This window comes from Argentina silus (assembly GCF_951799395.1).
Source record: "Argentina silus genome assembly, chromosome: 1".
NCBI lineage: Eukaryota > Metazoa > Chordata > Actinopteri > Argentiniformes > Argentinidae > Argentina > Argentina silus.
Window position 1 is genome coordinate 38,095,661 of NC_139655.1, and position 19,207 is coordinate 38,114,867.

Genomic DNA, 19,207 nt, shown 5'->3' on the forward strand with positions numbered 1-19,207 from the left:
ACTTTTCCCACAATCTCTCCCTCTTTTTCTGTCTATCTATCTGCCTCTCTCTGTGTAATCTCCTAACTCCATCAAACCAACAGTGGTATGGCAGGGATGAACAAAAAAAAAAAAATGAATACAAACAAAATGACCAACAACAAAATAATAAAGATGGGTGGTGAAAAAAGGAGGAAAAAAACCTGTGACGTCGGAGTAGGGATGACAGCGGTCTCAGCTGGGATGGGCGAGATTGGGATCACAGGGATTATGGGAGAGGAAGGCAGGGCGGCATCTGTCTGCTAAACAATAGCATTGGGGTGGGGGGGGGGGGTTCAAAGGTCAGACAAACACTGCAAAACAGATGAACACAAAGAGAATGTGAGGGGTGGGGATGAGGATGAAGAGTAGTGTGTGTGTGTGTGTGTGTGTGTGTGTGTGTGTGTGTGTGAGAGAGAGAGAGAGAGAGAAAGAGCACGAGAGAGTGTTTGTGTGTGTGTACTGTATGTGTGTGCCTGTTTGTGAGTGTGTGTGTGCAGGCGCATGCCTGCATGAAAAATAAAATCCCAAATCCCAGTGGGACGATGAGACCAAAAAAAAAAAAAAAAAAAACTCAAAATGTCGGCACCAAATGAACCGCTGAAACATGCAAAACGGGGTTGTTATTCAAATGAAATATAATTGTGTCATCAGATTGATCTCCTATGGACACAATAACTCATTAAATGAAATGATTTGGGGCAGAACAAGAGAAGCTGTTGCATTTGTCATACAGCTTTGGAGAAATGGGTTTATACATTGTAGAGTAGAACTACAGTGGCATATTCTTTCTACCTCTTTCTCTCTTTGAGCTGAACATTTGCATTGATCCTAAGCATTGTTTTCAAATATTGTATTAGTTAGCCAGCCATTTCATGACTCATTTTATGTGTCAAGAGTTGCCCTGAGGTGCATCAGACAGTCTAGTGGACACAGAAGCATTTTTTGTTCAGGGGACGTTTCTGTTCTGGGGATATCAAGAGGCTTTCCCAGCGTGACTAACTACATATGGATTTCGGCAATAGGATTGGATTAAATCGTACATTTGGGTATTTCAAAACTGAAAAATTTGATTCTGATCATTCGGATAGGGATTCCATTTCATAATCCAATCTGACCTTTAATCAAGATTTAATGTTGTTTGTGCATATTTCAAACCTCAAAAAGGTAGTTATTAGGATAGTTTTGATGCCAGAAATCTGGATAATCTTGATCCCACTAGAGGCGTGAATACTGAAGGTGAAAGTCACCATAACCAATAAAATAAGTGTTGGGAGAAAATAATATACATCTTAAATACAGGTTAGTAATAGTATTTCATGTAGTGTTATCTAGTGAGATTTTGATTTTGTCAAATGTGTTATTATGAGTTACAGTATGCAGATAAGTGATTACATTAACTTACAGTACAAGTGACATGCTTTTGTCTTAGCTACATTTCTTCATGTAATTCACTCATGTCTTTTTGGCTAAACAAAATGTTGTAACATTTCCTCACCCAGTAGATGGCAAGATAGAGGCCTATACAAAGCACTGACAATCCAGATTCTGTGATCTTGATGTTGTCTTATCTGGATCAGAATCATCCTCTCCAATAATGTTTAGAAATCCCGGCTCTAAATCTGATCCAAATTGATCTGATCCTGGATAGCAAAAAAGGGGATTACAGAATCCGGATCATTCTGATACAGACGGAAAATGTTGAAATACTGGGCCCTGGTGAAGTGACAGACTCACTGCACTCCCGACTGATATGATTCAATGATTTGAGCCATGAACCTTTGCAAAGCTTCAAGTTAATGATACATTATTGAATTGATGAGTCTATTAGAGCCTATAAATCTCTGTTAATCCAATCTATACAAACAGTATGTCTGGTTGAGTTATAGAGGAATTAATCAATTAATTGGCAACCTGACCAAGTATTGAATGTGAAATGTGCTATGCTATTCACTTAGGATCAAATCCAAACCAAAGATACAGAAGCAAAAACAAAATGTTCACACATATCTTGATTTACCAATGTGCAAAAGTTTAAGTTACTGTACATGCAGTCAAGCTAGGACTCATCCATGTGACCTCTTTTATGCAAGACAAGACATGAAGCCTGCTGTTGGCAGCACTGGAAAAGTGCACAAGTATTTGGAGAAGCTTAATTGTTGTTGTGCTGCTGCAGCAAGACCCATGGAAAACAGCAACGGCGCGCTGGTGCTAAAATTAGCTTGCATCGACAACATTGATCCATGAGTCCTACTTTCGGAGATCCGCTTGAAAATCCTTTAACAATGGGGCTTAATTGCTCCACATGAATACAAACTCGCTCTATAAAACAAGCCACAACAGAACAGAGATTAGATTTCAATTTAAAGAGATTGACAACTGTAAATGAACAACCCTACAGCAATCAAAGTGGAATAAAATAGTAGCCTCGGTCTCAGTCTTTGTGACACGCAATTCTTATTGTAGGTGTGAGCCTAAAAACATATTTTCCACAGACATGAAACCGTTATTCAACTCATCATGAAATAAGGCAAAAACCTCTATCTAACAAGCTAACTACTTTTATTTCCTCATTAATCTGTTTCTCAGCTTTACGCCTGAAACACCTCTAACCTTTAAAACAAATAAAAACCAGCGAAAACAAACAGCAATAGACCTTAGCCTTCTACCAACCAAGGTGACCAAGTGATGAGACACTTGCCGAAGCGGGGCACACACTTCACCCATCGTTGTCAGGACACTAGGCAACGTAGCACAGTTCTTCCCTGTTGATTGACGAGGTGAAGGGAGAGACGTACCTTATCAAAGGCAAACGGGACCCATGGTATGTCTGGCCTTGTGCCTCCGGTACCCGTTCCTTTGGCTGTGCTCTTGGTGGGGCTCTTCTTGACGCTGTCCCGCAGGTTGATGAAACGACTCCTGGCTCTGCAGGAGGCAGGGAGGGTGCAGGCGGTGAAGGTAGCCAGGGACGCTTGAACTGGTGGGTGACCTGACTGATGGTATGGCTGTTGCTGCTGTTGGTGATGTTGTTGTTGCCGTTGTTGCTGCAATTCCTGCTGCTGCAATTGTTGTAGCTGTTGTTGCTGGTGCAGCTCTATAGCGTGCTGCCGCTGAAGAGGGTGCAGGTGTGCAAGGGACTCCTGGAGATTCAGGTTTACCCGTGGCGGTTGACTGGCCAGCTTGCCTGAACCTCTTTCACCACCGTTCGGGGCCTTGGATCCATACTCATGCCTAGGGTAGTATGTCGTCATTCTCTTTGGCTGAACGAAGGACGATGAAGAATGGAGGATTCCCGGTGGAGAACAAGATGAGATGATGATGGATCTTTTGTTCCTGTTCAGGAGGACTCAAATGGTTTCTTATCTGCAGAGCGCTGGCAACAGAGAGAGTAGGCAATCCTGTTTCTCCCTTCTCTCTCCCCCACTCTTTCCATTTCTCTTAGTCACTTACACATTCACCCCCTCCCTCTACAGTATCTCTCTCCTACTCGCTCCCTTTCTCTAACCCCCCCCCCCCCCCCCCTCTCTCTCTCTCTCTCTCATGCCAATTAATAGGCTCCAGTGAGCATGGCACATGTCAGCGAGCGGGGTGGGGGGGGGGGGGGGGGGCCTCTCTCGGCATGAATAATCAATGTCACCCCCGGATTCAGATACACAGCCATACATGTCATCGTCAGCAGCCACAGAAATGCAACAAGGAATCCCAAAAGGGATCCAGAGCGTTCATTTAGATTCATTGAGCATCTGTTGGGGCTGGTCACTTTTGAAAACTGTGACGTTCAAAGTGTGACGTTCCTGACAAGGCTCAGTATTTGGCACTTGTTGGTGAGCCAACGATTCACCATCTGGTCTTGGGGTTCTCATTGTGGTAATGCAATGTTTTGGTGTAAAAGGCACATTTTTGTACTTTATCAAATAGACTGAGACAGTAAAGCCAATAAACGTATTCAATAAGTGTTTAATACTCTTTATCTTAGATTTACATAGGCTGCAGATCCATTTCCTTTACATTATAAAGCATGTTCTTTGGGGATGCTGACCCTTGTCTAAGGACTTATCCCAGTTATCAGGCTAATAACATGGTAAATATAATGTAGGCTATATAACAAACCAAGAGGAGAAGATGTACCTACTATGCAAAGCATCTACAACCAAATCAGATGAATCAGGTGTGAAAGCTATGGAAAATCATTGCGACAGAGACCAATTCTCCCATGTCACCCCCCTCCTCCGCACCCTTCAGTGACTCCCAATAGCAGCTCGCATCAGATTCAAGACCCTGGTGCTTGCCTACAGGGCGGTAAAGGGAACAGCCCCTCCCTATCTGCAATCAATGGTCAGTCCCCAAACCCCAGCCAGATCACACCATTCTTCCACCTCTGCTGGCCGCTTGGCACCGCATCTCTACGAGGACGTAGTGGTCGCTCTGCTCAGTCACGGCTCTTCTCTGTCTTGGTGCCCCAGCGGTGAAGCTTCCCACCACTATCAGGACAGCAGAGTCACTATCTATCTTCTGCCGTAGATTAAAGACCCATCTCTTTAGGGTACACCTGGGCTACTCCTCCTCAGACCTCTGCATCCCTAACAGCCTATTGTACATTACCCTGAACTTGAGGAGCAGCTGGTGTTGTCCTCTGCTGCACACACACGGCACATGACATGACACTGATGGCACTTGTTCTTATCCAAGGTTATCCTTACGTTAACTGTTGTCTTGGATAAAAGCATCTGCTAAATGACTTAAATGTAACGTAAACGTAGACAATGACTCCTTCAACAATAGATGACTTGATCCCAACTGTAGCATTTTTACATATGCGTCTTAATCTAACAAACAATCTTGCATTTTGCAGTTTAAAAATTAATCATGCTAATGACAGCTTATCTGGTAGTCATACTGTTCCCTACAAATCTGTTTCCACAGAGGGAGACCACTTCCAACCGATGAGGCATTGCTGGCTTCAACATTGTGACAGATGGCTATCATCATGCATGTATGGACATACACAGCCTTTACATTCTGAAAGTTATGAATGGTGGGAATGATGGCTAATAATAACCCAAATGCTAGCGTTGACATGACAACTACTGCTCTGCAATTAGACTGAGGCCTGATTTTATAAGTGTATTTCCATGAAGCCACAGGACTGAGGTTGGTGGGGAGAATGTTCATATCCTCTTTAGCATTCAGAGCTGGTCCTGTCCTCTGCTGCGCACGCATGCCAATATACTCTGCCTGTAACATTTCATCTATATGTGAATGTATACATTCCAATACGGAGAGGCGGTAATGTCCCTTCTGTTTTCCTGTTCAAATGTCAATATACTGGTGTAGAGCTGTCCTCAACTCCATCCAGAAACCAATACGAACTACTGTAAGAGTAGTAGCCTCTACATCATCCATACACATGATGGAAGAGATGGGCTTTAATAACGTATTGTCATGAATCCATGTATTGAGGCGAACATCAATACACTACTACAATGATTTGCTTACTGCACATATTGTGATACATACTGTGCTGCACTGTTGTGACATATTGCTTTGCTATTCTGAACAATATAGTCCCGTAGCTGGAAGAAAAGTAATATCCTACAGGCAAAGAAAAAGGCTCAGTTATAGTGACCAGTATTAAATTATATATCCATGTGATTGTTATTTACTAGGGCTATACTTCACTACTTCAGCTTTGAAGATTAGCCATAACAACAGACAGACCATTTCACCTCTCTGTGGCATGAAAAGACACCACTGATCTAATCTAAAATATGGCTCCATATAATGAGAGGTATAATGCCAAATTACACTGGGGATCAGACAAGGATTAGGATTAGTGACTGGGATAGAGCAATGCATCATCAGCACCATCTATTGGCAACATACCGTAGCAGGTTTGTCCATGAATGATAGGCCTACAGTATATCCTAGTTGTCTCATCCTCTATGCAGAAAACACTGCGGCCTATTGCTAAATTGGCCATTATCTAAATACACAAAATGTGTGAAATTACACTCATCATTCAATACTGACAGCCACTGTAGGTTTAGAAAATTGATCTCCCCCTTTATAACAAATCCACTGTTCATAAGTAAATCAGGACTTAAAATTACAGGATAAAACATTTTTTTTGTTCAAATAAATTCAAAATGAGAATGTACTTGAACGTGTTTGACAATGTTCCATGCATTACAATGAGCCGGTCCTCCGATTTCTGCCCCCACTGTTGCATGGTCTGTTTGTATCGTAGGCCATGGTTTGCATTTACAAATGATCAACAACACAAGAGGGAGGTAGCCACCCAAAGGTACAGATGAAAAAACACATTACTATCAACTTAATCACTGCAGCGTGTCCCCACATTACACCCAGCACAAATCACAATTCCTGTCATCATAGCTACAATGTGTCATCTACATGTTTTCTATTGGTGTGCTATTTCTAAGCTTCTTGAATTTGCATGGTGGCTGGGCAGCTACAACAAGGATTGACATTTTTCCATAGTGTACTTTTAAAAGTATATGTGTGTATGTGTGTGTGTGCGTGCGTGTGTGTGTGCATGCGCATGTCTGCTTCACCTTGGTGGCAGGGTCCCTGTTCGAGGCTGCAAATAGGGAGGAGGGAGGGTTAGTGTTGCGTGTCAATGGCCTGGAGGTTGCTAGGCAACGCTGGGAAAGGCATGTGCATATGCAGGGATTTCCAACATCAGCCCTCGACCATGTGTGAGTTTGTGCAGTTATTCATTAAATACCAATCCAGAGGAAGCGTTTAATTGGCTGTTGCCAGTTGTTATTAAATTAACCTCGGTGATGAGGTGATTTAGTACGGGAACGGAAATCTGATACGCGTTCTGCTATTTCATCCTCTAGGACAACGTGACTCAGTCAATAAGCTGCCAACAAGTGCTGCAATACTTATTACATTAGCGTACACCCTTTCAGTACAACCCAATAACACAATGATTCCGTGTTTCTACGGGTTCAATTTTTCCTGCACCGCATAGTAGTTTTTCAGACTTCACATTTCAGTGCCTGTGACATTGCCAGCACTGAAGCCTCAGTATCGTCATAACATTTATGTGTGCCTGATGTGTTAACATGACTATAGGATCATCCATAGGGCATTTCTATTCTAATAACGCTGTAAACACAAAGCTTTTTTCATGACTTCATAACTACGAGACTGCTCAGCTTTCCTAATCATGTTCCTGCACTGTGTACAATTACACATGACGCAGAATGAGCACTCGCAGTATCAGCCTCGGTTGTTCACATGGTCTGGTCCTCGGTTCACATGTCTGGTCCATCTGACACAGCATACAGCAGTAGAGGAGATGACTGAACAACTCTACCCGCTTCTTAAACAACACAGAAAAAGACACGGGACATGCTACTGTATGTACAAGCCAACCGCACGCGCACGCACGCGCCGCCCCCCCCCCCCCCCCCACACACACACACACACACAGCCTATGACCACATGTCTATAAACTGCCCGAGTGGAAAACCCTGAAGACGTGGCGCACACACATCCTGACGCGTCGTATGAAATGACTCACGCGGAACGGTGCGGCACGGTGGTCAGTCCTGCTCAGAGCCGCCACCTCCGCCCCCCCCTGCCCCCCCCCCTGCCCCCCCCCCGCCCCTCCTCAGCTCCAAGCGTTGTGGCCGGGGCGACCGACCTACCAGCAGGCAACGGTGCAGCCTCTTGGTCCTGCGCAGGGTGCCCATGAGGCGGCGGCCCATCTTTTTGGCGTACCACACCGAGTTGAGCATGCTGGTCGGTGCTGCCTCTGCCGCTGTGAGGTGGAGGTGCTGTTAGCTGTGTCGCCGCCGCGCTGCTCCTGCTGCAGGCGAAGGGGGTGGCGGTGGTTGGAGGGGAGGGGAAAGGTAGGAAGGAGAGGGGAGGGGAGGGGGGGGGGGGGGGGCTTCACTCCAGCTTCACTCTGGCTTGTGTTCTCTTCCCCCCCCCCTTTTCTCTCCTTCTCTCTCTCCCCCCCCCCCCCCCCTCTCACACACAAAGGCGCCAATCGAGCCGGGAGAGTGGAAGAAGAAGAAGCCGCTTTTCTCTCTCTCACACTCTGTCTGTCTCTCCTTCTAGAAGGCTCTTATGTCTGCGCAGTCGCTCTCATTAGAGACGGGCTCTGGACGTGACAGGAGAGTGAAATCACCTCTCTGGGCGGATGGAGACGAGAAGATGAGCGAGTCAGTATGTCTGTCAGACTGGTGCAAGGGACGAGAGAGAGAGCGAGAGAGAGAGAGGAGTGCGTATGAGAGAGGGGGAGAGAAAGATGGCCATCTTCAAATCTCCTCTCTGCATCTCTGAAATGCTGATGATCAACCTCTTCTTCCTTCAATTCTTTTGCTCGCTTCTCACCCCCTCTCCTTCCCTCCCTCCTGATTTCTGTCGGTCGGTGGGTACGGGTTAGATCAAGGTGCATTTGTCCTACTCATCTTTCCGTCCCCGTTCTAAAAATGAGTCAGCAGGGGAAGCTCAGACTCACAGAACGCTGACTTAATGCGGGTGGGGGTGGGGGGGGCCTGTCGTATGGGGGGGCTGCCGTATGGAGCCCTGTATTCCTCCACACGGGGAGCAGAACGCTGTGGAGCTTTCTCTGAGTCTCCTCCAGGAGTGCGTTTCAGCTGGCCTTAATTACCACATCCCCTACGCTTACAGCGGCCCAATCACAGAGCTTTCCAGTGCTGTCAGTGCTGATTTGTATTTCAGTCATGTGGTCTTGCTAGAGTGAAAATAATGAGCAATTGTGGAACAGTTTTTATAGGTTTTAGTTTGTATTGGACTCTTGTAACCCTATTTGAGCACATACCGACCAGGTCCTCCATCTCCTGTTAGGGTGCTCACGTCCGGTTGAAAAAAGGACACCGCTACATAGCACAAAAAGGATCATAGCACAAAAAGGATACCCCACTGTTTGATCAGTGATCAATAATTGCATCACTTTGTACATCTCACTGAATATTAGCGTATGCTACATTAACATATCTTGATATTTAAACAATTCCCACCCTTCATCTCCCTGTTAGTCATGAGTTGATCTGCTATCTGTATAAATCATCAACTAGATTTTGCCAAATAGAGGAGATATCGTCTGTCACTCGTCGTTGGAGGTAATCTAGCAAGCTGAGCAACTTTGGTCATTTGACTTTTGTTTGACTGTCGTTACAAAGGGTGCTCTGTAAGTCCAGAATGTGCTCTGTGTCGAGATGCAATGAGTTAATGATAATGCTCTTTATTAATTTTATAAATGTTTATAAGATACTTCTATACTCTATTGTTACTAAATATCAGTTTAATTTGCTCTGACATTTTTACATAGTGGCGCAGCCAAGTCATAAAGGTGCAGCAGCGCCTCTTCCATTCTTTGGGGAGAACCCTGACATAATCGTGATCATATCTTGGTTTTAAGATATTTAAATGGGCACTTCCGATTTGTGCGGTATTTCCCGGGACTCTCAGGATAAATATGAGTTATTCTCGGCCATGAAACAGTGTCGATTTAGTAATCCCGATTGTGTTGTAAATCTTAGTGGAGAGTCTATGCTGCACTCCCGTATCCTTCCCTTTCCTTCAATATCTCATCCAAGAACCTCCATTTTCTTGGTGTCAGTTTTTCCTTGGTCTGCATCGGTATTCATCTCCTACATTGCTATGGCGCTGCTTGAGAAGGAGGGAGAGAGGGGGAGACAGAGAGAGAAACAGCCGTACAGTACGCCCTCTTCTCATCCGCTGTGGCGTCACTTTTTTTTCTCCCTTCAGGTTCGTTCTGGGACGTGTGATTCCATTCATTTCTATTATCACAGCAGAGAAGGAGATAGCGGGCGCTGACGTCAAAAGCCGTTGATCAGTTGTGAGAGAATAATGGACTGCAGGATGTAGAAATTGCATTGCCAAGGTTTCTCTGTGTATAAGAACCTACCGGGGTTACAGTCCTCATTATCTGCAAACTTGCATTTCATACACAAACACGCTCGCACACACACACCTGATATTTATTATGAGTATGGGAAAAGGACATATACAGTAAAGTGCATAGGCTCGGCCAAGTGGTGAGCAGCATTGAATAGTAATGTTTTACTGTTGTTATCAAACTGACATAAATCCCTCTAATGCTTGCAAAATACATTGGTATTGAATACATGTATGTATTCAACATGGGTAGATGTGTATTGACTTGTCAGGTAAATCTACTTGATATTTGGACAATCTAGCCATTCACCTAAGAGACGTGGCATCATTTAGACTACAACCTTTTTTCGATAACAAAAGCTCAGTGAGACAAGTCCATTGTACCTAAACAGCCCAAAATCCCAATTCTGAGGCAAGTACTGTGAGCTAAAGGTTTATGATGGCAAGTTGTCACTGACTGTGTGGTGAGCGGGGAAAAGACGGGCAGCTACTTTATTCAGGGTTAGGGTCAATTCCATTCTGACCCGTGTAATAACAATTGAACTGACACTCAATTGCTCATACTTCCAGTGCGGGTGTATTGAACATATTAATGAAATTTCTATGAATTACCTGACAGAGTTCAAATGGAATTGTCCGCTCACCTGCTTCAGTCTTATAGATGTAAAATATCAAGGCACTCAACAGTAGGACACAAAGGTAGGCAAAAAAAAACCTACAGCTTAAAGGGATTCTCAACTATATTTACATCTGATCTACAGTGCCTTCAGTAAGTATTCAACCCCCTGGACAACCAGACTTAAAATAGATTTAATTGAGATTTCTTAATTGTTTAATTGTTTTAATTATTTAATTGTTACTCATCTAAACAAAATACCCCAATATATTTTCAAAGTGAAAAATATATTTTGGGAAAGGTTTACAAATTAATTAAAAATGAAAAACTGAAATATCTTCAGTCAATAAGTATTCACCCCCTTTGCTATGACAGTCTTAAAATAGCTCAAATGCAAACATGTCTTCAACAAGTCACTTAATAAGTTGAATTGAGTCTGTACGCAGTCAATTCACAAAAGGAAAGTACTGTCTTGAACAAGAGATCCTAAAAAACTTTTTTTTAGATTGTTGTAATTACACCAGCATAGGTTTTTCATGTAAAATAATATTTTTGTGCCTCAAAAGCTGAATGAAAACATTCAGTCTGGATCTCTTCATCACACATAAGAGTGTGAACTGCCTATTTATTTATTTATTTTTATTAAAAAAGGCATAGAGACATGAATAAATGTAACATTGCATAACTATTGATATGAGTGTTGAATTTTTTTATTTTTCCAGAAATGTGTTATTTGGGGGCTCCTTGGGCAGTCATAATCACTGCTTGACTTTCATGCAAGGAAAGCTGGGTCTGGGTATCTATGGGTTAAACACTGTCTGGGGTGGAGCACCAATTTGAATATTAGTGCTAAACAATTACAGTGCCCTGCGTAATTAATGGGACAGTGAAGCATATTTGTATTATTTTGGCTATATATTCCAATATTTTGGATTTGAAATCAAACAATTACTATGAGGTTAAAGTAGAGATTATCAGCTTTTATTTTATGGTATTTGTGTATATATTGATTTCACCATTTAGAAATGACAACACTTTTAATATATAGTCCCCCTATTTCAGGGCACCAAAAGTAATAACAAGTTGAATATTATCATGTACCAGAGTGATTGGCAACTGCAAGACAGTTTGGAGAAAAAAGGATCTGCCCAAGATTTACAGCATACCACCTCATCTGTGAAACATAGTGGAAGGGTGTTATGGTTTGGTCATGTTCTGCTGACGGTAGCAGCAGAATGTATTCTGAAGTGCACAGAAACATCTTGTCTGCTGAAGGCCAAATTCATTGGCTGGTGCTTCATCATACAGTAAGACAATGACCCAAAACATACTGCCATAGCAACTATGGAGTTTTTCAGAGCCAAAAAGTGGGAAATTCTTGACTGGCCAAGATAAGCTTCAGACATAAACCCATTTAACATGCATTTAATTTCCTGGTGATAAGATTATAGGCAAAAAGACCTCAAAACAAATAACAACTGAAGATGGCTACAGTACAGGCCTGGCAGAGCATCATCAGACAACATACCCAGTGTCAGGTGGGGTCAATGGGTCGCAGACTTTAGGCAGTTATTGCATGCAAAGGATCGTCGACCAAATACTAAACATGAGTGCTTAATTACGACATCATATGAATCTGTCCCATTACTTTTGGTGTCCTGAAATAGGGGGACTATGTATAAAAAGTGTTTTAATTTCTGAATGGTGAGACCAACATGTACAAGAATAACCTTAAATAAAAGCTGACAGTCTCTTAATTTAACCTCATAGTAGTTTGATTGTTTGATTTAAAATCTAAACTTTTGTAGCATAGAGCCTAAAGAAGAAAAATGCTTCACTGTCCCATTACTTATGCAGGGCACTGTATAACATGTAAATGGAGTGTAGCATTGCTTTTAGCATGAGAGCAACATTTAAGCATACTAGGCTTAATACTCTCAATATTGTTTGCCTGCCCCCCTAAAATGGGCGATCTGAAAATGTCTTAATTCTGCCAACACTGATAATATTCACAGCAGAACACAGCCATGCTCTATAGAAAGCAATGGTGTATGGATCCAGGTTTACTTACAGGTTCAGATGAACATTCTGGCATTGCAAAACAGCCTAAACAACAAACAAACAGCCCCTATGATGGTGAACAGCACTGTCTTGTCAAAGACTGATTCTACAAAATGTCAGCCACACTCAAAGCTGAGCACAACACCAAATTTACTTACAGCCAGATGTAAAGACAAATACGTGCCTACAGGCGAGCAGGGAGGAAGACCATTACCTGAAACAGTGCCTGGCTTTGGGGGTGGGGGCTGGAGGAGCGTGAAGGGAGGGGACTTTCCTCACTTTGGGGGTACGGGGCGGTGGACGTGGGGGGAGGAGGGAGCTCCTGCTGTCCTAAAGCGGACGGGCCGTCAAAGATGCATTCCAGAGACGCTACCTACAGAGGGCGGCACGGAACTGACAGAGTTATGACAAAGTGTAAAAGAAAGGTAGAAGTGCAGACTTAATAGAAAGGTTGAAAGTGATGGGTAGGAAGGGAAAGAAAGGTGAATAGGGCTTAAGAGAGAAACCAAGACAGAGAAAGGGGTAGGGGAGAGAAAGGGAGAGAAGGGGACAAAAAACAATAGCTTGAAATGACACATTATTCTATAATTAATAGAGAGTACCGAGCGAAAAAGTGGAAAGATAAGAGAGACAGAACAAGGAAAGCTCAAATAAAAAGCAAGAAATAGAGGGGAGAAACAAGGAAGAGGAATAAGACAAGATGTGTAGCCTACATACAGAGAGAACCGATTATTTGCATTATTTGATCCACATTCTGGAGAGCTACTGGGTCGTCAGTTTGCCAATGATCAGCAACTGATTCATACAGTGAGCACTCGAATAAGACAGCTTTAAATCAGAGCAATTAGTCTGGTTAATCAATTCAAAGCCGGGTAACAGTAACAGACTAGCAAACCAATAAGCTCTCCAGGGCTAGAATGGATTTGCACGTAATCAACCTAAACAATGTGCAGGTGACAGTGTGGGAGAGCTTTTAGCTCGAGACAAAACATTGATCCGTCTAACAACAACAGTCGGAAACACACAGAAGTGTTTTGTCTGAGCAGGCCCATTACAAAGACATGTTTGTTGGAATGTATTCATTTCTCATGATGGTTTATCAAAACATGGTACAGTATGACACCTGCCATAACCATTCATGACAATTGTGCATGTTAAGTACAAATGGTTTGGTACCACAATGGCCAACAGGAGTTGAGCATGTATGACAGGATGCATGGTAGGGAGTTCAATATGGAAATATGGCCAACATCTGTCACACAGACCATACGCCTCATAAGAGAGAGAGACTCACAGAGAGAGAGACTCACAGAGAGAGAGAGAGAGAGAGAGAGAGAGAGAGAGAGTGAGAGGAGAGAGAGAGACAGGTGGGAGAGGGAGAGAGAGAGATAGATAGAGACAAAGAGAGAAAGAAAGAATGCATCATGATGTGTGATATTTTATCAGACTCTTGGATTTCAAAGGCAATGTCAAAAATCCAACAAAATGTGTTCTGGCATTGATGAACAAACACCAAGCAACCCTCAGCTGAGCAATGACATGCAGACTTTGCAAAGTACGGAAGTAGTGGCTCTAAACATATATCTATTGTGCAAATTTAATAGTAATAGTTAGTCAGTGTAGACTACTCATTCAATAAAAAACACATGCGATAGCTTCGTTTGACCTCTGGATGGCAGCAAAGAGTCATCAACTATGAAAGTACTATACAGACCAGTCACAGACTATTCTAAAGCAAGTGCTACCTAGGCAATAACTGAAGTTTTGAGCAGGTTTTCATGCCCTGTCAAACTAAACAGTCAGTAATGCTAAACAAAGACATGGTGGCAGTATCGTTACAGTAGGATCAACACAAGACAATGGTTAGCCTCTTACTTGTGTCAAATTGCTCATTGATAAGATTAAACAAAGATCTAAAAAGTACAAAATACAACTTCCTAATAGACTATTTTAACATTAGAACTAGCCTTTTACTGACCAAGTAGGTGCATCTAACAATATGACCGACTACATTTTTCAAATGTGCACATCACTTATAAAAGGACTTGATAAAAGGAAGACAGGCTAAAAAATGTTCTACTAAATTTGCCCATTATGTGTGAGCAGAGAAGCACAAGGGAAAACATTCAATAGGTGCGATCAAGCAGCCATTGCACAAGCTCTCCAAAAATGATGGCAAAAGACAGTGCAGACAGACACTACAGCAACACAGAGCACAACACCACAGTCATTTTCTTCTTTTGGCTCTATACTCCAAAAGTTTGGATTTGAAATTTAACAATTACTGTAAGGTTAAAGTAGAGATTTTCAGCTTTTTATTTAATTGTTTGGTTTCACCATTTAGAAATGAATCACTATATACTTAGGCAGGGCACTGTATGACTGGATATACTGTTTGACCAACATTCTTCGGTTGCTGCAACAGCTTCACTTTTTTCGAAGATGATCATGCCGCTACAATTATAAGCTTTTGAATCAAATATGTTTTAGCAATCTCTGTCAGCTTAGATGACATTTTTCCGATATAATTTCCTAAAGGATGTGTCTGTTTAAGTCGCACACAACCACTCAAAGTTAGATTGAGAGGTCTGCACATACTTTGCAGGTCATGTATGCGTACTGTGTGTCTTTGTGATGATGATGACAGTTTAAGCTATTATGCTAACAATTAGGCTAAACAGTATACACATGACTGCACCGGTGGCTGCAACCTTGTATGGTGATTTTTAGCCTGTTACTGGTATGGTGTCCTTGTTGATGCACTGCAGGGAATCTCACATGAGTCCATGAAAGAATACAGGTAGAAGGACATATGTACTATATGTGTGATTTTGATTGTTATGAACAGTGTTTCTCAATGAAGGGTGACATGGGAACTGGGATTGAGATTCTCCTCTCTCTCCTAGTGTATGGGAGTGCATGATCATTGAGAATTGAGTGTGTGTGTGTGTGCATGTGTGTGTGTGTGTTGGGGGGGGTGAGAAAGAGAGAGAGAGAGGACAGAGAGGAGAGAGAGAGAAAGAGACGGCGTAATTGGGAGATACAAAGAGAGAGAGGAGAGAGAAAAACATGTGTGTGATACAGAGACAGAGTGTAAATGTACAGTATGTGTGTGTGCGCCCTACCTTCATGGGCGAGATGTGTGCGTGGGCCACGTAGCTGTGGACGTTCTCAATCTGGGAAATGTTCTTCTCAGCCACCTGGACCAGTTCGGGCCCGGGACTCTCATCTGTGAGCTGGGGCGAGCTCTGCTCCTGGGGGGACGTGTCCTCATCGTGGTGCTTGTACTTCTGTGGAGGAACGGGAGACCAGCAGGAGAGAGTGAGTGGTAGGAGAAAATGTACAACAGAGGCCAATATCATTGTTACGCATTGGATGACACTGGTAAACCTATGAGTATAACTTCGACTGGTTAAGTTTAGGGTAAGTTGTCAGGGAAAGACATAAAAAAGTAGTGTCCCCAATGTGATTCGAACCAGCAACATTTGGGTTACAAGTCGGATGGTTTTTGCCTCCGCTACCCGATCCCCCAGAACGTAACAATTTGGCGACTGGGTTGGAGTATAATTGTAAACCTATGACTATAATGATCCACCAACGTAATGATCAACAACCTAATGAGTATACCAGTCAATGAACAAGCATAACATAAAAGCGAGCCTTGTTTTGATGTGGCAAATTACACAATTGTTAACTAATGAATCCCCCCAGCCGCTTCTTTATCCACACGTTCACAGGGCACAACTGCACAGCCACAGTTTCCAAGGCAACAAGCTCATTGGCTTATCTGAGGAACTTCTACCCCCCCCCCCCCCCCCCCAAAGGTGAAGAAAGTGATTCAAATGTAGATTGGTAGCTTAAGTAGCCGTAAAGCCGCTAGAGAGAAACAATTGTAAAAATCTATGTTTGCAGGTCAATCTTGTGTGTGAAAGAACCAAGTTCATTAAATAAAGAACTTTGTTGGTCTAGGAAAGGGGCTGGATTGTGAAAATAGTTTTTTGTTTATTTAGCCTAATAATGGCTGCCTTGACTTTCATTGACATCTCTTTGGCCATGTTAGACAGAAACCAATAGCAGACTCCAAAGGCAAACGCAAAGCCTAGAAACAATACTAGACATTGTAAGTTCTCTTATGCCTACACAAATGATGTGACGGAACACACTTGACTGAACAAAACGCCTGTCAAGTCAATTTTAGCAATACTTTTGGTGCTGAAATAGGGGGGGACAATGTACAAAAAAGGGTTGCAGTTTCTAAAAACGCTAGTCAGAGAAAACATAGCAAAAACAGGAACTCACTGCCATTGCATGTCACTACACTCTAGACCAGAATTTTTAAATCCTGGTCCCACAGTAGGGACCCACATTGACATTAGTGTGAAAACTGGACTAGAAGAAAAAAGTCCACACACATGAAAGGCTCCAATGGGATCATTCCTGCCTTACAGATGACTGGTCAATCAATATTGTCACATAATATCGAAATCCTGTATGAAAATGACCACATTGTCTGGACAGTAACCTATCACTTACACATAAAAATTGTCATTTTACTTTGACTACGGGTGGGGTTGTCACAATCATCCTCACCTCCAGTGACATGCTGCAGATTTGGGATGTTTTTGTGACAGTGAGGTTTTCTCATCAGATACGATAGATATAAGTGAAGTCATATCATGTATAAGGGGTACAATAGGATACAACATGTTGACCACTTGTGATAACTTGTGATCCCTCCTAAAGACCGCTTCACCCTCACTACCCCCCCTATACTAACCCTAACCCTAGAGACCTCTTCATCCCCGCTACCCCCCCTGTACAAGTTCTCTCCTGCTAATAAAAAAATAATAATAATTTGCCTACTGGCATTACGACTGCATTACGCCCCTGGTGTGAGCATTGATTACTTTGTCTTATGATGACTGTTGGATAGATGATTCACTTACTTAAACAAATGTATTGTTGTAAGTCGCTTTGGATAAAGGCGTCTGCTAAATGCCATAAATGTAAATGTAAATTATAATAAATAGTTTCAAGTAGCGTCCAATGTGTTAGACCTCTATCGTCATTGATGCCACCAGTAATCAAAGAGTGTAATCTACGCCATGGTCCTTAGATCTCCAATGGCTAAGCTGCTTTTCACATTTACAGGAACCAGACAAATGAATGGAGTTGTTGGCTTGCCTGCTTGAGAAGAACTTCCATTTTGAAAAACAGAATATAAAAGTCAAATTTGGAAGCTTCAATATTGCATTTCTACATCAGACCACTTTGTAACATCAATGCAAAAAGACATGGAGTCATTCTTACATAATATTCACATCCCTAGGAAATAGAATGAGTCATTATCCTTGATGAGTTTACTGTGTCGTGTACAGGGAGATCTAATTGCTGGTCATTCGCATCAAAGAAGAAAGAGATTAACACAAAATGCAGATTAATCCAGTAAATCTTGAGACAACTAAACCCACAAAATGTTCTGGAGGTTGGACATGGACAGCTGGGTGGAGACTTGGTATGGGGGGGGGAAACCAAGCTCACCAGAAAGATGGGCTCAACCTACTAACACACAGCCTCTCTCACACAGTTGTCCCACAACAAGTTGGTTTAAACTGGAGAGAAATTACATTTTAAAAGGTGCTTAAGACAATTGAATCATAATGAAATCATCTTTTATGTCATCTGCCTATTGGTCTAAGAGAGTGGGGATGACTAAGCTGTAGTCAATATGAGAACACACACATACAGGGCCTTCAGTAAGTATTCACCCCACTGTATTCCACATTTTGTTGTGTTACAACCTGACAACCTTTTTTTTTACAAATTAAAAATTCTTGAGTCAATAAGTATTCACCCCCTTTGCTATCTCGCTCCTCAAAATTAGCTCAAATGCTAAACTTTCTTCAACAACTTACTCAGTAAGTTGAATTGAGTCCATTAGAGTGCTATGATAATAGTTGTGATTTCGGAATGAAAATGTTTTTGTAGGCTCCTTGATTTGAATAGGAATCAATTGCACACTGTGTGAATCAGGTTGTCACTACAAACTGAGTGAATACAGAGGAAAAAATGCTCAGGAATGCTTCCCTGAGGCCTGCAGAAAACTGTAGATGGGACAACATATTGTACACCAAGTCACTCTATAAAACTGGTCTGTAGAAAGTCTATGGACCAATTTTGTAGAGTGACTGGGATGTAATTGATTCCTATTAAAAACAGAAGCCCTACAAACCCTTGGGTTTCTCAGGTTAACCCTAACCCTAAGATTTTCATCTCAGAAATGAACTGCTGCAGCCACATTTTTGCTCCCTCCCTAATACTTTCAAGCACTAACTACATTAATTTAGCGTTGCACATCTCTACTCAAAAATGTCAAAAAAGGGCAGATGGAAAGAACATCAGGGACCTCTAGGCTAGTGCTACTTCTGGCTCAGCGCCTTGGCCTAGAGAGTCCTGCAGCGTCTCCTCCTCCACCATGGCCTAGAGAGTCCTGCAGCGTCTCCTCCTCCACCCTGGCCTTGGCCTGGAGAGTCCTACAGCGTCTCCTCCTCCTCCTCCGCCTTGGCCTAGAGAGTCCTGCAGCGTCTC

At 42.6% G+C, this 19,207-nt stretch overlaps 1 protein-coding gene across 8 annotated transcripts in view; it reads right to left on the reverse strand.

Annotated features, from left to right (window-relative positions):
• The window catches only part of dlg1b (discs large MAGUK scaffold protein 1b), a 108,219-nt gene that overhangs the window by 37,039 nt on the left and 51,973 nt on the right, over window positions 1-19,207 (reverse strand). For all 8 annotated transcript variants that reach the window (XM_083673595.1, XM_083673593.1, XM_083673592.1 and 5 more), the window contains 2 exons: window positions 15,745-15,909; window positions 183-281 (listed from right to left, as the gene is read on the reverse strand). In XM_083673595.1, the coding sequence (XP_083529721.1) occupies window positions 183-281; window positions 15,745-15,909 (264 nt within the window). The remainder of the gene's footprint in view (window positions 1-182; window positions 282-15,744; window positions 15,910-19,207) is intronic.